Below are 22,295 nucleotides of genomic sequence, written 5' to 3'. Positions count from 1 at the left end.
CTGCAAGTGATAAGTGGTGATGGTTCTCTCTCACAATTACTATTTTTAATTGTAGTTCGAAACTCCTCAGTTTCCGGCAAGATGAAGCTCTATGTCTAAATGTTATCATTTTCATACTAAGCCTTCTTTTAAATTTTACTTTACAGATCAACAACCAAAATTTTGAAGGTCATCAACTTTCTGATGGTGGTGATAAGCCATGGCGACAGATGATAAAGTTGCCATCTTAACCGATGATGAAGAGGAACAGAAGAGAAAGTATGTGCTTGCCGATCCTTTTAATGGTATTTCCAGGGAACCAGAACCACCTTCAAATGAAACACCCTCCCCCTCTGAAACAGCTGCTATTCCTGAGGAGGAAACAGACTGGATAGAGAAACATTGCGTTAAAATAAACAATGATCTTCTAATTTCCAAGGTCTTCTATTTTTTCTTTTACTCTGCATATGGCTCTCTTTACCCCCTTTTGCCTGTGTATTATAAGCAGCTGGGAATGTCACCAAGCCAGAGTGGGCTGCTGGTAGGTATTCGATACTTCATTGAATTCTGCAGTGCCCCCTTTTGGGGTGTAGTTGCAGATCGCTTTAAAAAAGGCAAAATTGTCCTCCTCTTTTCCCTTTTGTGTTGGGTTTTATTCAACTTGGGCATCGGATTTGTCAAACCTGCTACCTTGCGGTGTGTACCAAAGATTCCTCCAACAGCTCATCCCACCAGTTCAGGTCACCTGTTCACTCTCCTGCCAGCGAATTCCTCCATTGTCTCTTCCATTACCACATCACCAGGAATTCGTGAGAAAAGGAACCTGCCTTCTTACAATGGGTCAGAGATGTTAGAAGCAGGGCACAGTGTCACAGAAACTGTCATCTTCTTGACAGCTCCAAACAAGACCAGTGCGCCCACTCTGCAGCCTCAGACTGATGAAATTACTGACCATGTTATGAACTTGACCATGAACCCAAGCACTGCAACCTCTGCTCCCCCAGGAAATGCAACCTGGGAGACAACCGCTTCTGTTGTCACTACCGCCAAATCTTTACCTTCCGACCAAGTCACTCTTGTTTATGATCAACAAGAAGTAGAAGCTATATTCTTGGTGATCTTGGTAGTTGTCATAATAGGAGAATTTTTCAGTGCCTCCTCTGTCACGATTGTGGACACGGTAACACTCCAGTATCTGGGAAAGCACAGAGACCGCTATGGACTGCAACGCATGTGGGGCTCCCTGGGCTGGGGCCTGGCGATGCTGTCCGTGGGCATTGGCATTGACTACACCCACGTGGACGTGCTCATCAATGGGAAGGGGTGTAAGCCCCCTGAATACCGGAACTACCAGATTGTCTTCATCGTCTTTGGGGTTCTCATGACCATGGCCTTGATCGTCGCTACTCAGTTCCGGTTCCGCTACAACCACTTCAAAAACAGTGAAAATAAAGGGAAAGAGGTGGAGATCCCTCCAGTAGAGAGGAACAGCTCCACAGAATCCTCTGAGGAGACACCAACCACCACCAGCCACTCGCAGGCCTTCAACTTCTGGGACTTAATCAGGCTGCTTTGCAGTGTGCAGTATGGCTCCGTGTTGTTCGTGGCTTGGTTTATGGGTTTCGGATACGGCTTCGTGTTCACCTTTCTCTACTGGCATTTGGAGGACCTGAATGGAACGACAACCCTCTTTGGCGTCTGTTCAGTCCTGAGCCATGTGTCTGAGCTGACAGCTTATTTTTTTAGTCACAAGCTTATTGAATTGATTGGCCACATCAGGTAAGAACGTGTGTACTGTTGCTGCCTCTCAGCAATTGAACTTTATCTTTTCATAGTTTATAGCTCCTTTGCGCACATTTAAGGATATTATCATTTGTGTTGGGGGTAGGGTTGGGGTGGGAATGGGGATTTCTGTTTCTCTTTAAAATAGAAACAAAAGGAAGGAAGTGATGAACCTAGTTGGATTATCTCAGATAAACAAAATATGCTGTTTCTGCTCTGTATGCTAAGAGAATCTTACAGTAAATGTTTTCAGGTATAGGAACACCAATTTAGTCAACGGTATTGTTCCATGGACCTTGAAGGGTCCGACCACCTGTCTCGGGCATTTATGAAGAGGGGCTTAAGTGGATAAAGAGGATTATGTTTTTTCAGCTTTCAGTTATTCTCAGCCACTTGCTGACACAGAAAGACCTTGAATATATGGTGTATGAAGATGTCCATTATATTTAGTAAAGCTGTGATGTGACCCACCATCATGCCTTATCCATGATATTATGTGGAAGAGAATCTTACATAATTTTTTCTGATTATTACATAAGTCTCTGTGTTTTTATCTGCCATGAAGACATGGGATATTTAAAAATCTTGCTTCTACCTAAAATTTCCCGTGTAATCCTTTTAAGCAAAAAATCTATAAATGCCCAGTGTTTCTTGTGCAGTGTTTCTCACCATTAATGTTTGTCTGAAGTTGTTTGAACAGTACCTTGCTCTTTATAAGTCTTTCTGCTTTGCTGTTGGCTGTAAAATGTAGAGCCAGGTACACTTAAGCATTCTTACCTCATAGAAAAGTACGGCATGTCTGTCCCTAAAATTTGAAGTTGCCATAACTAAAAGAAAGCAACTGTGTGTGTTTGTGTGTATGTGGTAATCTTTTAATCTGCTGTTTCCATGAGAAATTACAAAGGAGAAATAGATACAAGCTTTGAGAAACATGGATCTTTTTTCCTTTAATTTCCCTTTGACTAACTGAAGAAAGTATTTTCTAATGTGAAGTTTCAACCTAGAATCATTCTTTTCCCCATACAGTTGTGAGTGTTTTTCCTTGTTTGGTTTGGTTTTGCTTTGGGAGGCTGTGTGCTGTTTCTTCTGTTTCTCAAATCTTTGACCCCTTTGTTGTCACAAACAAAGTCAGGCACTGTATGGGCAGTTCCCAGAGACACAGAGTCCCCGAGGCACACTCATTGGGACCAATCAGAAAAGAGCCTTGTAATATTAAGGGCTGGGGATGTCCTTTAACCTTGTCCAGGTCATGTTTACATTCTCTGAGCTGTGTGGATTGACCGTGATGAATCCGACTCACAGTGATGAATTTCTTCAGCTTGGTTGTTGGTATGAGCAGGATCTCACCTCAGCTAATAGTGTGTTTAAAAACCACAGCCATTTATCATGATTTATCATGATTTAATCATTAAATGGTGTTAATTGAATGTTGACTCAGTACAGAGTACGTATATAGGTTTTATTTTCAAAGAAATTGTTAGGTTCTTCTTACATGCTAAGAAAAGTAGTTTCTTTTCTGTCTTTGCTTTTTGTCTGAGGTATATACCTTCGTGATAACATCCTAGTGGGTTTCCTATTAATTTTGGTACCTACATGAACTTGCACTTGTGTTTTCTTTCCTAAGTATTACAAGTTGCTCATTACGTAAAAACCAGTGGCTCACTTAACCTTAATTTTCTAGTTTTACGTACAAAAGCATCTTTTTTTTCCTTCTCTAATGATGTGATGGAAGAAAAAAGCTCTTGTCGCATTGTTGCTCCCGAAAGCCTACTGGGATTCCGTCAGTTTGTGGTCATTTACCTCTTGGGGATTTTTATTCTGTCCATTAAAATGTATTAACTGCGTTTAGAAGATTCTGATAGTTGTAGTGAGATTATGCCCACGTATTCAGGTAGAATGGATATGTTTTTTTTGGTGAGAGTTTTTGGAGCCCAGTTAGTGGTGGTTGAGATTTGGGGGTTTAAAAATGTAGTGATGGAAGTTTGAACTTTTCACTGGAAGAATATTATGCATTAGTTGATGAAGAGAAGTCATCTTTGTACGAATTCAGTCTTTATGTTTTCCTTGTAGGATCATAAGGAGATATCTGTCTGGCCCTTATGTATGCACGCATGTTTTTCAGTATTCTGTGACTGTCTTATGGGAGTTTGTTTCCAGGAGTCAGCACTACCACAAAGATTGTAACTATTCTGATAGAGTCAAAAGTGGATTGTCACAAATTTTTATATAGATTCATAATGAAGACACAATTTTTAAAACAGCATGTCCAATTTTGAACCATTTACTATTATAACATTTTTGCAGTTTGGGCTCAGTTTTTCAGGGAAAAACCTATCAGTCTAAACACATGTGCACACACACACACACACACACACAGAGTAAATGATTTCTGATTTTGACCTTGGGTTTTGTCCTCTTTGGAAAGTGGCTTTCTCAGGCAAATAAGATAATGTTTACTATTTCCACTAAAAAAAGTAAATGTCTTTTGATTTGAAACCTCAAGACTTTGGAATTTACAACAAGCATATTTCTAGGCTAATTTATGTAATGACGATGACTAGATTTCTTTAACTAGAGATATAAATGTATTTTTAGGCTATATTCACCTTGCTGAATGTTTCAGCAGCCATGAGTAGGGTTGTGATCAAAATACTTTGCAATTAATCATTTGTAAATTTGTAAATCATTACTATTCAATATTAGGCCATCACCTATGTTATGTGATTCAAATTTATTTACATTTTAAGGGACACACAAAAATCTACTCAAGCAACTCTGACTGCCCTGAAATTCTTAAAGTCAGTTTTGTCGTGCAAATGCTATCTGGAAGGGGTAATATATTAACCATTATTAGCCATTAATTACTACTTAATAGTAGCTAAGTATCCAAATGAGCTAGCCAGTCAGGGAAAGAAGGAAGTGCATGATGCAATTAGCAAGTGGAGGAACATACAGACTTTCCTGGTGGGCACTGCAGGAAGACCCAGAGCAGATAGCAAGACACTGGCTACCAGCTGAGAACACTTGGGAGGTGGTACATGTTAACATTTTGTCATTGGAGGAATAGCAATCAGCATTATAAGAGGGAGGAAACTGCAGCTAGGGTGATCAGGGAAGCTGAATTTGAGCCAGCCAGTGAAGGATTTAGGATCGTGTTTATTATTATTTTTTTTTGCGGTACGTGGGCCTCTCACTGTTGTGGCCTCTCCCGTTGCGGAGCACAGGCTCCAGACGCGCAGGCTCAGCAGCCATGGCTCACGGGCCCAGCCGCTCCGCGGCATGTGGGATCTTCCTGGACTGGGGCACGAACCCGCGTCCCCTGCATTGGCAGGCGGACTCCCAACCACTGCGCCACCAGGGAAGCCGCGTGTTTATGTTTTTTTTGCTTCCTGTCCTCTTCCTTGTTTCTACCTACCTCTTTGTGCCATATTTGTTGATCCTGAATCCCCCAGCTCTCAGGTACTCTCCTTACCTTGAATGGCATGGTGCAGATTTCCACAGGCTGCTTTTTCTAGGACCCGGTCTGCTGGGTTCACCTCCTGCAGTGGTACTCAACCATTAGACTTACTGGGAGAGCTTTTAAAGCTCCTAATGCTCATCCTGCACTTAGACCAATTACATCAGACTCTCTCGGGGTGTTCCCAGTCATTCCAGCCAAAGCTGGTAACCACCAGACTGGTGAGAGGCCCAGGTGGAGGATGAGAGGGAGGGAGGGAGGGAAGAAACCCTAGCTCTCTGTAGGGTTTTGTGTGAGCTTTGGAGATTGTGCCCTCTAATCCTTTCATGTGGTTCTTGCCCTGGCCTTGGGTGGTTTCTTCACAGGCAGGTGTTGATCAGTACTCAGCCGGAGACTTCAGGGGAACTGCGAGGAATCAGTACTGCAGGGGAACCCTCTGCAGCCCTCTCTTGATGTAGTTCCCTCCACTATGGTACTCAGCCCTGCTCCCAGACTCTCAGCCCTGCCTCCTCAACTCAGGAGTCCTCTGTACCCTGTCAGACAGCATCTCTGATAGCTGCTGCATCTCACCTATGGCTCTGCCTGCTGTGGGGGACCTTGAGCTCTGGTAACATGGCCCTCGCCCTTCATCCTTCGGACCTGGACCCTCTGGGGGCTGTCTGTGGCTTTCTCACCGTACTCTGGCTTCTGGGCTCTTCCACCACCTATCTAACCAAGCCCCCGAATTAAGATTGGTGCCTGTTTCCCTGATTATATCCTAACTTATACACAATCCTTAACTGCTTAGAACTTCTGATGACAATCGCCGCAGTGAAGGAATAGAATGGAAATAGAATAACTCAATTCTTGATTTAAAAAAAAACAAGATGGTGGACCTTAAACAACTTTTTTCCCTTCTCATGTCCTAATGGAGTGTTACTTCTTATTTAAAAATTGACTTTCACCACAATAGAAAAAAATGTTAAGGCTTATTTCTCATAGTAAATTTGAACTCATAGTAAATTTGAAATTATAATTTACACATAATCTAAAGGAGTATTACTCTGTGTTGTTTAAAAATCAAAACCCTGAATATTTGTTAAGTTTAGTTGAACAAACAGTTTATTTAGGCCTGGGGAGCCCCAGATTAATAGGATGCAAGGATGAGCACTAAAAGGATGGGAGTTGGAAAAGACAGGGAGATTGAAGGCCAGATGAGTGCTGGGATTAGGAAAAGGAGCTTTATTCTGGGTGCAGTAGGGAATTATAGCAAGGTTCAGAGCAGGGGAGGGCCACAGATTTTCATTTATTTGCAATGCAGTGGGTAACTTTGAAGCAGGGAGCCCACTGAGAAGGTTCTCAAAATAGTCCAAGTGAGAGGTGTTACAGTCCTGGTATGCAGCAGTAGCAACAGAAATTGAGGGAGGTAAAATCAGCGGAATGGTTTGATGTGGGAAGTGATGTAGAGACTCCCATGTTTCAGCTTGGGTACAGTGGTTCCACTAAATCCCGTAGGAAATTCAAGAAGGAGATGCACATTTGGGGAGAGGGTGGTAAGGCAATTAGAATCCAGTGTTGGGTGTGTTTAGCTTAAAATTGGAACATCTAGACGGGAATGTCTAGATGACAGTTGACTATTATAAAACTTAAAGCTCAACAAAGAAGTTAGGATTGGGGATACAGATTTGGGACAGTTAAAACCAGAAATATGGATAAGATCAACAAGGAAATCTTGTGGTGAAAGAAGAGACGTGGGCTAAGGAAAATCAATTATGATTGTCTCCAAGATTTTATTCTGAGTTTCTCATCTTATTGAAATGTTAGCTTATGTTTTATTGCTTAAGGTAAGTATCCTAATGCTTATGAGGAATTGTGTTGTATGATACTTGCTGTACCTGTTTCCACATCTTGCTTCAGGAGCAAATGCCTTTCTGAGCACCCCTCCAATGCCATTACCTGATCCAGGCGCCCTCTAGGAGTGTTTTATAAATGGACCTGAGACATAAGCAAGGGAGAGGGAAAAGTAAAGGGATAAGGAATATAAGGAACAGAGATCGAAAGTAAGAAAATAGCGAGAGGAATAGCTGCTGTCTCCAGGGGAAGGTTTCTTCCTGTCCTTATTCATGAAAGGCAATGTTACATAGTGGTTACAAGCATGGGCTGGGAGTCACGTTGCCTGGTTCAGAGCTTGGCTCTGCCGCTTGGAACCATGTGGTTTTGGACAAGTTATATTACTTTTTGTATCTCTGTTTTGTTACCTGTAAATAGGAATATCATTAGTACTAACCTCTTTTTTTTTTTTTTATGAAGACTAAATGAGTTAAAAACACAGCAATTGCTTAGAACAGTGACTTGCATATATTCAGAGTTCAGTGGATTTTTTTATTATTACTTTGCCGATCTTCTGATACATTATGTTGCTTATAAGTACAAGACCCATTGGATCTGATAAAAATACAGTGACTTAGTATATTATCGGTTGTGTACAGATCATTAAGGCTGCAAAGTTGTTTGTGGGTTTCAAAATAAGTAATTCCTCCTCAAAAACATTTTGGTCAAATTGAGATCTTCTCCCAGCAATTTATGATGACTGTAGATTGTTTATATTCTCTGTGCTATTTTTTAGGGCTTGGTGACTAACTCCGTAATAGCTGGCATACAGAATGATTGTAATTGTAGCCATTATTATTTATATGTGGGTAGGTTTCTATTTTTTCTACTCCTTTCCCACTTTACCTTCAAAGATGTTGGTATTCATTTTTATAGGAAAAGTCTTTTAGAGCTATTTCAAGTATAGATTCTCATTATTAATCTGTAAGAGGTAGAGTCTCAAAAGTAGAAGAATTTATGATCAAGAGCCGAAAGGGCATAATTTGGTTTTTATAGCCCCCTGAAAAGAACATCTTTGCTAAGAAATATATTACTAAATTATATCATAGCTACCAGGCTGACTTGTTAATAACAGCGTTACTGATAATTGAGCTATTCATAGTTCAGAATAAAAGGCCATTGTTGCAAGGTAGTGTAAGTGAATCCAGGGCTTTTAGCTATTGGTGTCATATTTGGTTTTTTTCTCTTCCACCTTTGGTGGCTGCATTGAATGAGATACTCACTGAGTTAAAGAGAGCAGGACTAACTCCGAATGAGCCATAGCTGTTGTGGTTGCAGGTGGCCTCCCTCACCATCTCACGGGGCAAGGCGGGTAGTCCTTGAAGTGTGCACCAAACAAGAGTCAAGACAGCTCCTACAAATTTTCATGACCTAGATAACCACTGCGGAGACAAATTCAGTAGTCCATGGTAATGTGCAAGTTAGACATTTCCTATGGCTTGAAAATTGCATATTAAGATATATATCTGGCTATGGGCTTCCTTTGTGGCGCAGTGGTTGAGAGTCCACCTGCCGATGCAGGGGACACGGGTTCATGCCCCGGTCCGGGAAGATCCCACATGCCGTGGAGCGGCTGGGCCCGTGAGCCATGTCCGCTGAGCCTGCGCATCCGGAGCCTGTGCTCCGCAACGGGAGAGGCCACAACAGTGAGAGGCCTGCGTACCGCAAAAAAAAAAAAAAAAAGATATATACCTGCCTAGAGAAACCTTTATACACACACAGAAAGAGATGTACAAGGATGCTTACTTGCTTACTGCAGCTTTCTAACAGTGAGAAAGAGGATTAGTCTAAATATCCATCTGTTGGGGAGTGGATACATTCAATATGGTATAGTCATAAGATGGAATATTATGGAGAAGTTAAAAGGAATGGAGTAGATCAATATGTCAACATGGAAAGCTCTCAAAAATATGTTGAATGGGAAAAAAAACAAGTTTCAGAATGATACACAGTTTGGTACACTTATGCAGATTTTAACAATCCATTTCAAAAGTTATACATATTTTTATGGATATACCTAATTGTATAGAAAAACATTTACATTTATAGAAGGAAAATGCTTTCTGAATTCATATTAGCCTTAGCTTTCTGGACAGGACATAAAAAGAAGGGACTGGGATGGGGAACAAAGAGGACAAGGAAGGCCCCCACTTTATCTGTAACATTTTGTTTCTTTAAGGAAATATAGCAAAATATTCATAATTTCCATTCTTGGTGCTACATATATGTATTCCCTACCTTTTTTGGTATTTTATATTGGAAAATAGCTTGAAGCTTAGGTCTCCTTACAGTGGATCAATATAATTATCCTCCCATAAAAAGACCAACTGTGTGTGTGTGTGTGTGTATGTAGCTGTATATGTTTTAAAGAGACATACTGTATCCATATATATCAGGTAAACATTGAGATTTTGTGCCACTAATATGTATAGTGCCCATATATTTTTCCCTAAGTAGCATAAATTTAAGTGATTAAAAGCCTACTTTACATAATTATCATGGCCTCAGGTCTTATTTCTTTCTCTTTAAAATGAAATCAGGTGCAAATTTATACTATCTCATTAGGAATTAGTGTCAAAATGTATCCAACAACCCTGATTTGGGTCATAATCATAATATTGATACTTCTTTATATATAAAAAGAAATAGGGGTACCAAAAAGCCAAGTGATATCCCAAAGATCATGAAGTTTACTGCTGACAGTGAGTCCAGGTATGAGAGTTCGCACCAGCTGTTTAATTATCTCGAGTCATACAGTGTCAATTTACTGGCTTTTTTGTACAAGTCAAAAACCTAAGCAATCTGGCTAACTATATTTCTACTTATCCTTGGAATATTTGGTAGACTGTAATTATATAATTTCATTAGGATGCTTTGAAGAGTAGATAAGAAAAGAAGTATTCTTAGAGCTTACTTCATAGCATACCCCTCCAAAGCCTTTCCAACTGGAAGGAAGCATACCACCCCATTCTTATTTCTCAAGTATTAATCATCTTTTCTCTGCCTTTTCTCTGCTGACAACAACATCTTTGAATAGTAATCTGTAGGCTGACAAACAGTAACTTGTTAACTTTTTCTTTCCTTTAAAAAGATAACATGTAGATGGAAGCTCAGACATTTTTGGAAAGTATCAACGTTAGGTTACGTTTGTCTGGGGACTGGATCTTTGGACCATGGTACTGTGTGTTGTGGACTGCTGAGTGCAGTGAGGACTCCTCAGCGATGGAGGGTTGTCATGGTCCTGGGTGACAACTGTGGATGTTGGCCAAGCATTTCACTCCTTTTAGGAGAATGAACAAGAGCAGGAAGCAAATTGGTCCAGTTTTGACTCCAGTCATCTTCCCAAGCCCTGGTAGGAGTGTTGGGTAGTCCAGTAGCTCTCCTGTTTCCTTATATTCTTCTTTTTGCCAGTTCACCTGTAAAGAGTGCACACGTGTTTGTGTGTGCATGTCTGTGTGTGTATGTGTGCATTTGACCTAGGTTCAAATCCCACACTTACTGTATGTCTGACCTTGGGTAAGTCAGCAGTTTAGCTTTGTTAAGCCTCAGATTCCTCATTTGTAAAGTGGTGGTAATAATTGTATCTAACTTCATAGCATTGTTAAGATGAATGAGGTAATGCATAGCACATAGTAAGTGCTCAACTATAAACCATAGGTAGTGTTATAAATATTCTTGTTATTATTAATTCATTCCTTCAGCAAGTACTTATTAAGCACACACTAGGCAACAGACACTTTTCTAGGCCCTGGGGATATATGGAGTGTGTGATAAGATAGACAAAGGCTGGTCCTCTTGGAACTAACCTATTGGGGTAGACAGTAAACAGTAAACAGATTATTTCATTGCTGATAATGATGAGTGATCCCTGGCAAAATTAATGCAGGATGAGGGTCCCCAGAGCAACTGAGGAGATGCAGCTGTTTCGGCTTGAGTCAGCTGGGCGGTGGCTTTCTCCAGGAAGAGACACCTGAGCAGATTGACATTTGAATAGAAGCCACCCAGTGAAGATGAGGAAGCCACAGGTGTGAATGGCCTGAGGAGAGAGTGAAGAATAATAGAAGTCAGCGAGGTGGGCAGGGCTTGGGCGAGGCCTCCAGGTCACACTGAGAGAGAGAATGTTTTTCTAAGAGAAGTGGGCAGCCATTGGTGACTGTGAGCAAGAGGTGACATGAACAGATTTCTACTCTGATATTTCTTTAAAACACTTACATGGGTGGAGCATTTATTATTGTTTATCCTGCCCTACTTTAGAAAAGTCCCATTTTACTTCATCCTCTGAGTTTCAGAGAAATTATGAGTTGTTCTATGAGTCATAAGCTGGTGACTCATGCACGACCTTTGTTCATTTAGTGCTTTCAATCCCAGATGAAGGTTTTTTTTTTTTAGCAACTTCAAAATTTCAGAATAGCCATAGACTCTAGAGGATAAATAAAAAATAAAAAATTTAAATAAAAAACCCTCCAACCTTAACAAAAAATATAATTACAGTATATTGATAATATATATTATTATTAATAAAAATAATAATAGTTATTACACTGCCGTTTCAGCACTTATACGTACAAGTGCTTACCAAGGCACAGTGCTAAACGCTTCATCTTCAAGCCCTCATTTCATCCTTGTAACAGCCTTGTGAGTTAGGCATTGCTGTGTCTGTTTTAGAGAGGGGAAGTTCAGAATGGTAGAATAGGTTTTCCACGGTGACACAGCTAGTAAATAGCAGAGGTAGGATTCAAACCAAGCCACTCAGACTCCAAAGCCTATAATCTCAGCTACCTTATAGACTCATAGGCACATAGACTTAGGTTGGCCAGTATTTTGTCCCTTTATGCAACCCAGTCTCACCTCTTCATCTTACTCTTTTCTGCTCTGAGTGATCAGTGCCTGGTACAACTTTTTCATTTGTCACAAACACCCTCCTGGTAAGATCTCCATTCCTCTAAAATGCCCCATTCTCTCAAATTATCCCTTTTACCCCCAGTGAAACTCTCATTCCTCCAGATTAGCCACCCTCAAGCAGTGTTAGGAAGAGAGTAATGTGATTAAACCAACTCACACCGAATCTAAGTGGCAAAAACTGTTTTTTAATGATGACTAGGTATCATATAGAAAGAGTTACTTCACAATTAAGTATTGTGTTCAATTCAATATTTCTTTAAAGAAGCCTTTATTAAATGACCAGGTTCTGTTCCAGGGATACAGTGTTGAACGAGACAGACAAGGTCCCTCTTTCATGGAGTTCGCTTTCTGGTAGGGGGCGGATGACCATAAAACAAAAAGAAAATGCTGGGTGCTACAGAAGTGTTAACTTAGGCACCTAAGACGTTGGGAGTTGGAATAGAGTAAAGCAAATAAAATGGAGAGTTCTTTTGGGCAGGACCTGGTGTAGGTGGAATGAGAAAGAGTTATCTTATGAACTGGACATCAGATGGGTGGTGGTGCCACTCACCAAGCAAGGGAACCCAGGGAAGGGCTATCAGTCCTGGAGTATGGGACTTGCGGAAATCCTATGAGATGATGCCCATTGGGAAGTTGCATGTATAAGTCTAGATCTTGGGAGAGAAGATGAGGCTAGAGACATCTGTGCAAACCATTGGCCTGTGGGTAGAACAGCTAGCTCCCTCCCAGGGACATGAGGCTTCTGTAATCCTCTTCCTCCTGTACTCCTCTCCCTTCCCTTCCCTTCGGCTAGTAAATCGACTTTGGGAAATCGTCTACCTCAAGCAAGAAACATGTTGCTGTCAGTGTGACTTCTGGAAGCAGTGCCCTAGAACAGGACTGTCGGGAAGCAACAAGTTCAGTGCTTCTAAGATGGGGATGAGAATTATATTCTAAAGTCAGAACATGAAGTCTTGATGGCTGTGTCTTTAATGTTCTCTTGATGTTATTCACTCATAACTCAAGACCTTCATCCTTCAGTGAGCCTCCATTCACCCTTAGAACTGTGGCCCCTGCATTTCTGTGGGCCTGGAGAACCCCAGTACCAGAGGGAATATGATGCCCAAAATAGCCTAATGGCTTAGGTGTGATTTTCTGTGCCTAGTGCTTATCTGTTAAGTACAGTGTAAACTGAGAAAGAAATCAAGCCAAGACTATAACAGCAAAGAAATCATTGTTATTGTATTTAACACAAATGCCCGAGTGTAGGATTGTTTTTATTGCCTTACCTCAGGAATGCTACTAACAGGTGGAATATACTTTATTCCAAAGAGAAGATTCTTGTGTCTTTAATAGGGAACAATTTTATGCTCAGTTTCCTAATTAGGCTAAATCAGAAAATCATTGTTTCCATTTCCAATTTCTAGATCACCAATAAAAATAAATGGAAATAATATTATTGTAGGCTTTACAATTTATACAGTTTTCATAAATATTTTTATTGTTACAACCACCTTGCAAAACTGTTAAGTTTTCTTATATTCATTTTACAGTGGTTTGATGAGAGCCGGATATCCTCCATTGGTGGAAACACCATGTTGACTTCCAGGGGGCCTGGGGTGGAGCCCCTGAGAACCTGCAGTCAGGGTTCATGGAGCCCCAGGGTCTGTTCCTAATTGAGTTAGAGAGTGTGGGTATTAGGGTAGAGAACTGTGTTGCTTTGGACTGAATTGTGTCCCCCCAAATTCATATGTTGAAGCCCCGACCCCCAATGTAATGGTATTTGGAGTTGGGACCTTTGGGAGATAATTAAGGTTAGATGAGGCCATGAGCATGGGGTCCTCATGATGGGATTAGTGCCCTTATAAGAAATCACACTGGAGAGCTGGCTCTAGCTCTTTCTCTGAGCCATGTGAGGACAGAGTGAGAAGGTAGCCATCTGCAAGCTAGGAAAAGGGTCCTCACCAGAAACGGACAGTGCTGGCACCCTGGTCTCAGACTTCCAGCCCCCAGAACTGTGAGAAAATAAATTTCTGTTGTTTAAGCCACCCAGAGCAGGCTGTGGCAGCCTGAGACTTAAGACACGTGCCTAAACAGATAGAGCGAGAAGAGCCTGAGGAGGGTATAGATGGCTGGGATTCCCAAAGATCCTAAGAGTCAGAGGACACTAGAGTAGGAGGGACCTGTGGCCCAACATGGGGATGACAGTTAGAGTGGGTCTGGCAGTGGCAAACTTATTCTTCTGCTTGTATACACATTCCTGGTAGCAGGTATACTGGTTGGTTGGTCAGAGCTACCATGAAAGCCTAGGAAGGAACAGATTGGCTATGATTTGCCTAAGGTCCACCCTTCTGAGTGAGGGAGTAGGGACTCAGCCCAGGGTCTCTGGCTTATAATTCCCATGCTCTTTTCAGTTTATCAAGAGCAATGTTGGTATTCATCAAAGTTGATGAAGACCAGTATCATTACTATTTCATTACTCAATCAAGTTACTATTAATTATTATTACTCTTTCATTACTATTAAGTGATTACTAATAATTGAGTTATTCTTAGTTCTGTTAATGAGATTTTGTTAGAAACCTAACAATTTGTTTCAAGTACAGAGAGAATATTACAGCAAATCTCTATGAAACAAGATGTTTAAGGTAGGGTGGCCATTAATATTTTTGTGTGTGAAAAAGAGCACCTTTTAAATTTCCCTGAGTTCCTGTCAAAGTCTCAAAGTCTTACACTCATGATGGAGGGGCTCTGCTGACCAAGGAAAGGGCCTGAGATTTGACAGCAGAAGACCTAGAGTTGAGTCTTGGTTCTGCAATTTATTTAGACCTTGCAACTTGGTTATTAACCTTTCAGGGCCTTGATTTCTTCAGCCGTAAAATAGAATGAACGATAACTCTTGCCTTTCCTATTTCAGAAGATTATTGGCAGGAATAAATGAGATACTAAGTGGGGAAAATGCGAAAGAATTGGAGAATATTACAAAAATGTTAGTATGGGGGGATGGGCATGGGGAGGGGCCTGCAGCAAACAGAAGTCTCAAGACCACTGATGTTGATGCTTTTTCTTCCCGAATGTCACAAAAAGAGGGGACAGACGTAGCTTGAACAAAATCTACTATTCAGTTAAGTTCCCTGTTTTAAAAAAGAAGAGCACAAAATCCCTAGTCACAAAAATTTATTAGTTGACAAGTTTGGGGCAGGAGTTTATTGTAATTGTATTTGCATTATTTTTTCCATACTTGAAAGATCCAGAAGTTAATTGTCACTTCCGGGAAGATGTTTAGCATTATGACTTGGGATCACATTGAATTAAGTCTGGAAGTGAAAGTTCAAGAAAGGGAAGGAGGTGGCCCCAAACCCAGTGATGCTGGAGCAGTTGAGACTCCTTCCAGTGGGTTCTATGGAGCCACCTCAGGGGTCGAGGAATGGAGAAGATCGGGGCGCCGTTCAGCGCCCGTGGTGGGTGAGCCCATCTCAGAGACTTCCCAGGCTCATCTAGAGACCTGCAGGCGTGGTGAGCAGAGCCTGTGCCTGTGGTCGGATCTACCCAAGATGCAGCCTCCTGAACAGCCCCTGTCTTTGTTCTCCTCTCACAGTCCTGCTCTCTGTGTGGGGTCGGGGATGAGGGTGGGGCTGTGCCCCGCGTAGTTTCTGCTCCTTACGCAACCCAAACCCTACAGTCGACTTCTGATTATTTGATTTCAAAGTTGGCTTGCTCGAGGCAGCCCTTGTCCAGCCCACAGGCGGAGGCAGAAATCCTGGCTCATCCTGTGTCCTGCCTCAGCGTTGATACCTGAGGCCTCTGGGGCTACATCCGTAGAAATGGTCTTTTGGTCCATTTCATCTCAGAACACAAAATTTTGCTGGGTAAGTTCTTCTTTTGTGATCCAGGATATTGGGCAGCCGTTGAGTGGCATTTGTTTTTCTACTTTTCTCTTACCTCATTCCTACTAATCATTCATCAAAGTTTAAAATATTAACCATCTTCTAAAGTCAACTCAAACATACACCCAACTTTCTTAATCCAAGTGCACAGCTGCTACCAGAAGCATAACTAGGCCAACACAACCAGTCCCTGTCTCCACTGGTCCAATCCAGAGGCGTTTCTTCAAGTCCGTGTCTAGGTTTGACTTCACGCAGGGGCCTTGGTGTAGGAACACAGGACGTTGTTATTACCTGCCGAAAGAGCCCTAGGGCAAGGGGGCAGGGACCTTGACCTTCCACTGGCCCACTAACGGTGGCCCCATTCTACCTCTCTGGACGTCGATTTCCTTGTCTCTCTAAAATAAGAGGATTGGACTTGATGTTGTGTCTTTGTTTAGTTCTACCTCTAATGATCTAAGTTTTTACTTTGCTTGGTTTCAGTATGTGAAAAACCACACATCAGATCTCACCCCTCCCTGCCCACCCTGCCAAGGACTCAGGCTTTGAATGGTTTTTGCTGATAAGTCAGAAATGTACACGCAGCCATTCATGCCAGCTCATCCAGGCCATGCCATGACAACAGACTGTCTAGCCAGTGATTGGGGATGTGGTTTATGATAGCAGTCTGTTGGGATCTGTGTGTAGAGAATTTTGTTTCTCCAACGCCAGCTGACTTGAATGGAAGTTAGAATCCTAAACCTTAGACATTTCTCCATGTGCCGGCTCAGACAGAATTTGTAAAAGGCTTGGCTGCCCTTGGTGAAATATGTGCATTGTATTTAATGGTAGTTTACACATTTGCAAGATGTTTGCAGTTTTTCTTGACGTGCTTATTTGATCTTTTCAAAACCCCTGTAGTGTAGCCCGGGCAGTTAGGACCATTCCTGAGAAAAGTCCACTTCCAGGATGCCTGTGCCCTGGATTCCACCACTTCAGCCCAGGTGCAGCGTACGTCCCACTGTGCTGCCCCTTGTGAAAACACATTTATTAGCACTGTTTGTCAAAGCCTTTCATTTTACACCAGCCTCTGGAAAAGTAAATAGCAATCCCCTAGATAACGTAAATGAATAAATATAGTCAGATTGGGTTGTACAAAATGCTAACAATCCTCTGCTAAGGCTGCAGACTAACTCTGACTTCAGAGGCCAGAGAAGCAGCCACTGGTGTCACAGGCTCTACTTCTGGTCCACAGAGTTCACGGCTCTTGAGTAAAACAACAACAACAAAAAAAAACTGGCACTCTTTACTAAATTTTGTTTCATGTTGGAGTTGTAAGTAGCCTTGGAGGTCATTTTTGTGAGCTGAATTGTGTTCCCTGAAGATGCGTATATGTTAAAGTCCTATTCCCCAGTACCTCAGAATGTGACCGCATTGGAGATAGGGTCTTTAAAGAGAGAAATTAAAATGAGGCTGTTAGGGTAGATCCCAATCCAATATGACTGATGTCCTTATGAGAAGAAGAGATTGGGACGCAGACACATGCAGAGGGAAGACCATGTGAGGACTCAGGGAGAAGTTAGCCACCTACAAGCCAAAGAGAGAGGCCTCAGAAGAAACTAATCCTGCCAACACCTTGATCTCAGACGTAGAGCCTCCAGAATGATAAGAAAATAAATTCTAAAGGGAGGGGTTATGGAAACATATGTATATGTATAACTGATTAAATTTGTTATTAAAAAAAAAAAAAAAAAAAAAAAAAAAAAAAGAAAATAAATTCTGTTGTTTAAGCCACCCCGTCTGTGGTATTTGTTACAGTAGCCCTAGCAAAATAATACAGCCAGGTAGGCCTAGCTTCATCCCAGTTTGGTTCATTTCCCCCTAATCCTTGGCAGATTGTTACTAAGCCTTTGTTTGGCCCCTTCTAGTGATACGGAACTTGCTATCTCACAAGGTAGCTAAGATCTTTTGTCACATAGGACTCTTTCACTTGAGGTGGCAGAAAACCTTACCCAAAGTGGCTTAAGCAAAACAAGGGGTGTATTGTCTAACTTAAAAGTCTAGCAGATGGCCTTAGGTGTGGCTTTAATCAGGTCCCAAATGACGTGATCAGAGCCTGGTCTCTCCATCTACTAGCTCCGCCTCCTGTTGAGCAGGCTTCATTTCTAGGCTTACACCGGAGGTCCCAGGCAGGTCCTCGTCTTCCCAGGATCCAGTCCACTTGAAAAGAGAGAATGCCGCATTCCCTTAGTTTCTGCTTAGCAGCTAAAACAACAATATTGTACTGACTGCTCTCAGGTATGGGCTAACACAGCCCACACCCTGTTCAGCAGTAAAGCCCTTCACATATTTGAATGTCCCTCCTGCCGCTTTGCTTCTCCAACTCCCTCAGGGATTTTCCCCAGAACATCTTATCCCAGACTCTCCCCTTTTTAATCTTCCCCCTCATTCAGACTTCTTTCTTTTTCTTTTTTTTTTTGTCAGCGATCTCCTAATTGTACCCATTTCCTGCTGTGGTCTGGCCAAAGTCAAGAACAGTAGGATTATTATGTCCTTTTGGTTTGGTCATGATATTCCTTCAGCCTGAATTTTGATGAACTTGTTTAGTTCCCTCAAATTTAGCTTAGGGTCAACTAAAACTCTTGAGGCCTTTTTCAAATTAATTGCTATGACAAATGTCAATGATTCTTGTTTGGAAATTATAGAATTTGTATTTTATGTATACCTCAGGCCATCCCATGGAAAATTTTTAAAGAAAATCTTGGTGTATGTGGGTGTGTGCTGTATATGTATGTGTGTTTGGTCATTTGACTTTTACCCTAATGGAAGGTATAACAACAAAACAGCATATTGTATCTTTTAAGTGGTTGGGTTCCATTGATAAAGGTTCTACTTTGTTTTAAGCATCCTTATTTTTCTACCTAGAGATATACACAAGCTAAGAAAAAGTGGGCAGATAAACTAAAAAAGCAATGCAAAGATGTAAATATGGCCAGGAACCAGCACGTGACCCGGCTGATGGTTCCTAGTATTATACTCTTAGCTTAGCTTATCTGTCATTTGAAGAGGAAAGATTCAAAGGCAGCAAAATAAAGAATGACTTAAGACCAGCAGAGACTGAGACTTGACTTTTATCTTCTCTTTTTCTAGCAGAAAAAAATAGAAGGAAGTATTAGTAGCTGCAGAAAACATACATAGCTAGATGAATGTTCTTTTTCCCCTGTTTACTCTTCTGATACACAGTGTGGTTCTTATTCTCTGTTCTACAAAGATGGGTCAGTGGTCAGCTACATACACCTGTTTGGCGATAAAAGCTTGGTGGCTTCCAGGGTCTCTATTGGTGATCCCTTTGGCTATGCTGTGGTTGGTATGGCAGTGCCACTGACTCTTTGAGCTTTGTGGCTTACATGCTAACTCTTATTCTGGTGAGATAGGCTTGTGGGTACCCGAGATCCTTGTTATCTGCTTGTGCACATGTGTTGAGGATCCATTGCATGGTGCTTCAGGATGCCCTGCAAAAGCAAACTATAGTCAGCTATTCATTGAACTATTCCTTGTCCACATAAATGACTGAATATTTATCTTCGAGCATAGCCTGTTAACATTAATCAAAAATATTGCCAAATGTGGACATCCACTTTTTTAATCATTCTATTTCTAGGCCTCTTATAAGTCAATTCATTCTTTCACATACCCATCACTTATTCCTATACCATGATCAAGTATCTTATTATACATATATATATAATTACAAGTATGCATATATAATTACCAATATAATAGGTGCCTACATACACATATAATTACAAGTATAGTATATGCATAGTTTACATTTATATCGTGTTCACTACCATATGCCTGGCACTTAACACAGAGTATGTTCATTCAATAAATATTTGTTGTGTGATGTTCTGTTTAAAGTATTTATATTTTCCCTCTAGTCCATGAGTATTTATTGAGTGCCTGCTATGTGTCAAGCACACGAGATAAATCTGAGCCAACATGATATGAAATAGACATCACTCTGCATGGAGCATACAGTCAAGTGGTCCATGTCCAGTTACAACGGAGCTAAGGGTTATGAGGAGAGGCACGTGATGCTGTGATCTTGTGTAAGGAGCTGAGTGAGATCTGAAGGACGAGTAGGAATCAGGTCACAGGTAGGGATGGGTGGGGACGGTGGCCCAGTGGGTCCACTGGGAATTCACGTGGCTAGAGGACAGAAGCGAGGTGGCGCGCTGTGCCAGGTAATCTACCAAAAAAGGTGTTTTATAAGAGAATCTTTTTTTTGGTTGTTCTTAGCGGTTTTGATTCAAAGGTTCCCATTGTATTACATATAATACTTTCTGATGATCCAAGTGGCTCTTGAACCAAATGAATACTTTTCTTAAGTTTATCTCTATAGACTGCCAATTTCCTTTGTCCAGAAAGAACACAATCATGGCAATGCTGAATAGTTCATGTGCCTTTCTTAACTATTTGTATGAAACTTTGACTTACACCCAATCTCATAACAGATTCAAAAGATAGAAATAATATTGAATATTAATTAAGCTAGAATGTTGTATTATTTTTGAACCAAAGTAGAAACCCAGATAATGATCCCTTCAGGTTGGAAAACCATGGGTCAAGCATCATACATCATTTACTGTGCCTATTTATAGCCACATGAAGCACAGTGACTAATCTCTATTCTTTGAGAAAGTAGATATACACATGGGAAGAAATTCAAGAGTTCTAAAAGATACTCAGTAAAGTCTCTCTCCCACCTTTGGGACAGTCCCCCAGCTCCAGCCCCCACCCAGAGCCCATCAGTGATATGAGGTTCTAGTGTCTTCTTCCAGAGATAGTCTCTTCACATGTAAGTGCACACATGTGTATGTAACTCTCCTTCCCTGACGTGAGCATTACAGTGCTGTACTTACTGTTCTGCAGTGACTTTAGCTCGCTTTAGGTGACGGTATCAAATCGTTAGTGGTTGGTGGATTAATGATAAGATGTAACGTATTCACAGCTTCAACATTTTGAAACACAAAAATATAAAAACATTTGCTAATCTTTGGTTGTAGGGCCAGACCTTTTCTTTGAAAGTGATTCTGTTATTGGGGTTATGATTTCCATCAGTTTTGGTTTCTTTTGTGTGGAACACAGACATAAAGATACTTTAAAAACAATTTGGGTGCAGAATTCTATTAGTTTTTTTATTATTTTAACCTAAGTTTTTAATGGCTGCCTTCCCATGCCTAATTTGATAGTTTTTTTCCCCATCTTTTAAATGTTTATTTTTACATGATTTTCAAAAAGTACATAACTCACTATGCAAACTCAAAATCTATAGAAATACCTCCTTAGACAATGAATGGTCTATAATCACAAATCTCCAAGGTAACCATTGATCATGGTTTGGTGTCTGTCTCCTTCTAGATTTTGTTTAGGTACTAATATAACTTGAATATGGAGACACACACACACAGAGGACATTTTATGATACAGTGACCAGGAGGCCTTTGTTTTAAGGGACTTTATCTAGTGCTTCCCCATAGGAGGTGTTCAGAAATGTGTGAGAGGGCATTTTAGTTTTTTCAGAGACTGTCACTTAGCGCCCAAGGGCCAGGATCCTAAACATCCCCCGGTGAATGGGTGGGTCCCATATGATAAAGAATGATAGCATCCAAAATGATAGTGGCCCCTCGAGAAACGCTGTTTTCATGAGACTAGTGCTTCTTTTTGTCCTCATGTTTTATCCATTTACATAAGATTATATTACATTACTTTACTATAATTCACTGAGCGCTTGGGCAAGGCAGGCTCCTTTTGAGTACAAGAAGAAAAAGACACAGTCCCTGCCTCCCAGGAACTCACGGTCTTCTGTGTATAGCACTTGTAGATTGTGACAAGTACTCTAATGGAAACAAAGAGTATAACAGAGGAAGAGTTATACCTGGGGACATTTGAGATGGTGAGATAGGATCAGTTATACCTGGGGACATTTGAGATGGCTTCTTAGAAGAGATGAGCACTTTCAAGGGTAGGACTCACAATCGGAGATACTAGTGCCCAAAGTCATGTCTTGGAAGAAGGAACAGGTGTGTCATCAGCTCTGCCACTGCTAGGTAAGCACCGGGCATGAGGTGTGACAGCTCCTGCCACATGTTGCCCAGGTCATTGACTCTTGGCCACATCTTGTCTGGTTGCTTTTGCTACCACTGTGGCGTGAGAAGTGTCCCGTGGTGGTAGCTCGGGCCCTCTGCTTAGGGTGGGAATTCCAAGGAATGCCAGCTAGGATCCGCTCAAGCCAGCCAGCCCTGGGTATGGGACACAGGGTAGAGAGGACAAGAAAGGGGAGGCAGGACAAGAGATTCCAGACAGTGACAGTAAAACCCTATTCTGCTACATAGAGGCAGAGAAATCCTGGGAGGACACCCACAGTGACATTACATCATGCAGGTTGGTTGGGAGGAGGGG

At 41.4% G+C, this 22,295-nt stretch overlaps 1 protein-coding gene across 1 annotated transcript in view; it reads left to right on the top strand.

The window, feature by feature from the left end:
• The window catches only part of MFSD6 (major facilitator superfamily domain containing 6), a 71,522-nt gene that overhangs the window by 20,948 nt on the left and 28,279 nt on the right, over positions 1–22,295 (top strand). Inside the window, exon 2 of the mRNA XM_082631123.1 lies at positions 147–1,758. Coding sequence (XP_082487249.1) covers positions 200–1,758 — 1,559 coding nt within the window. The 5' untranslated portion in view covers positions 147–199. The remainder of the gene's footprint in view (positions 1–146; positions 1,759–22,295) is intronic.

This window comes from Mesoplodon mirus (genome assembly GCF_964341445.2).
Source record: "Mesoplodon mirus genome assembly, chromosome: 8".
Taxonomy (NCBI): domain Eukaryota; kingdom Metazoa; phylum Chordata; class Mammalia; order Artiodactyla; family Ziphiidae; genus Mesoplodon; species Mesoplodon mirus.
Note: the sequence above shows the minus strand (reverse complement) of the source record. Positions and strands in the feature narration are given on the sequence as shown.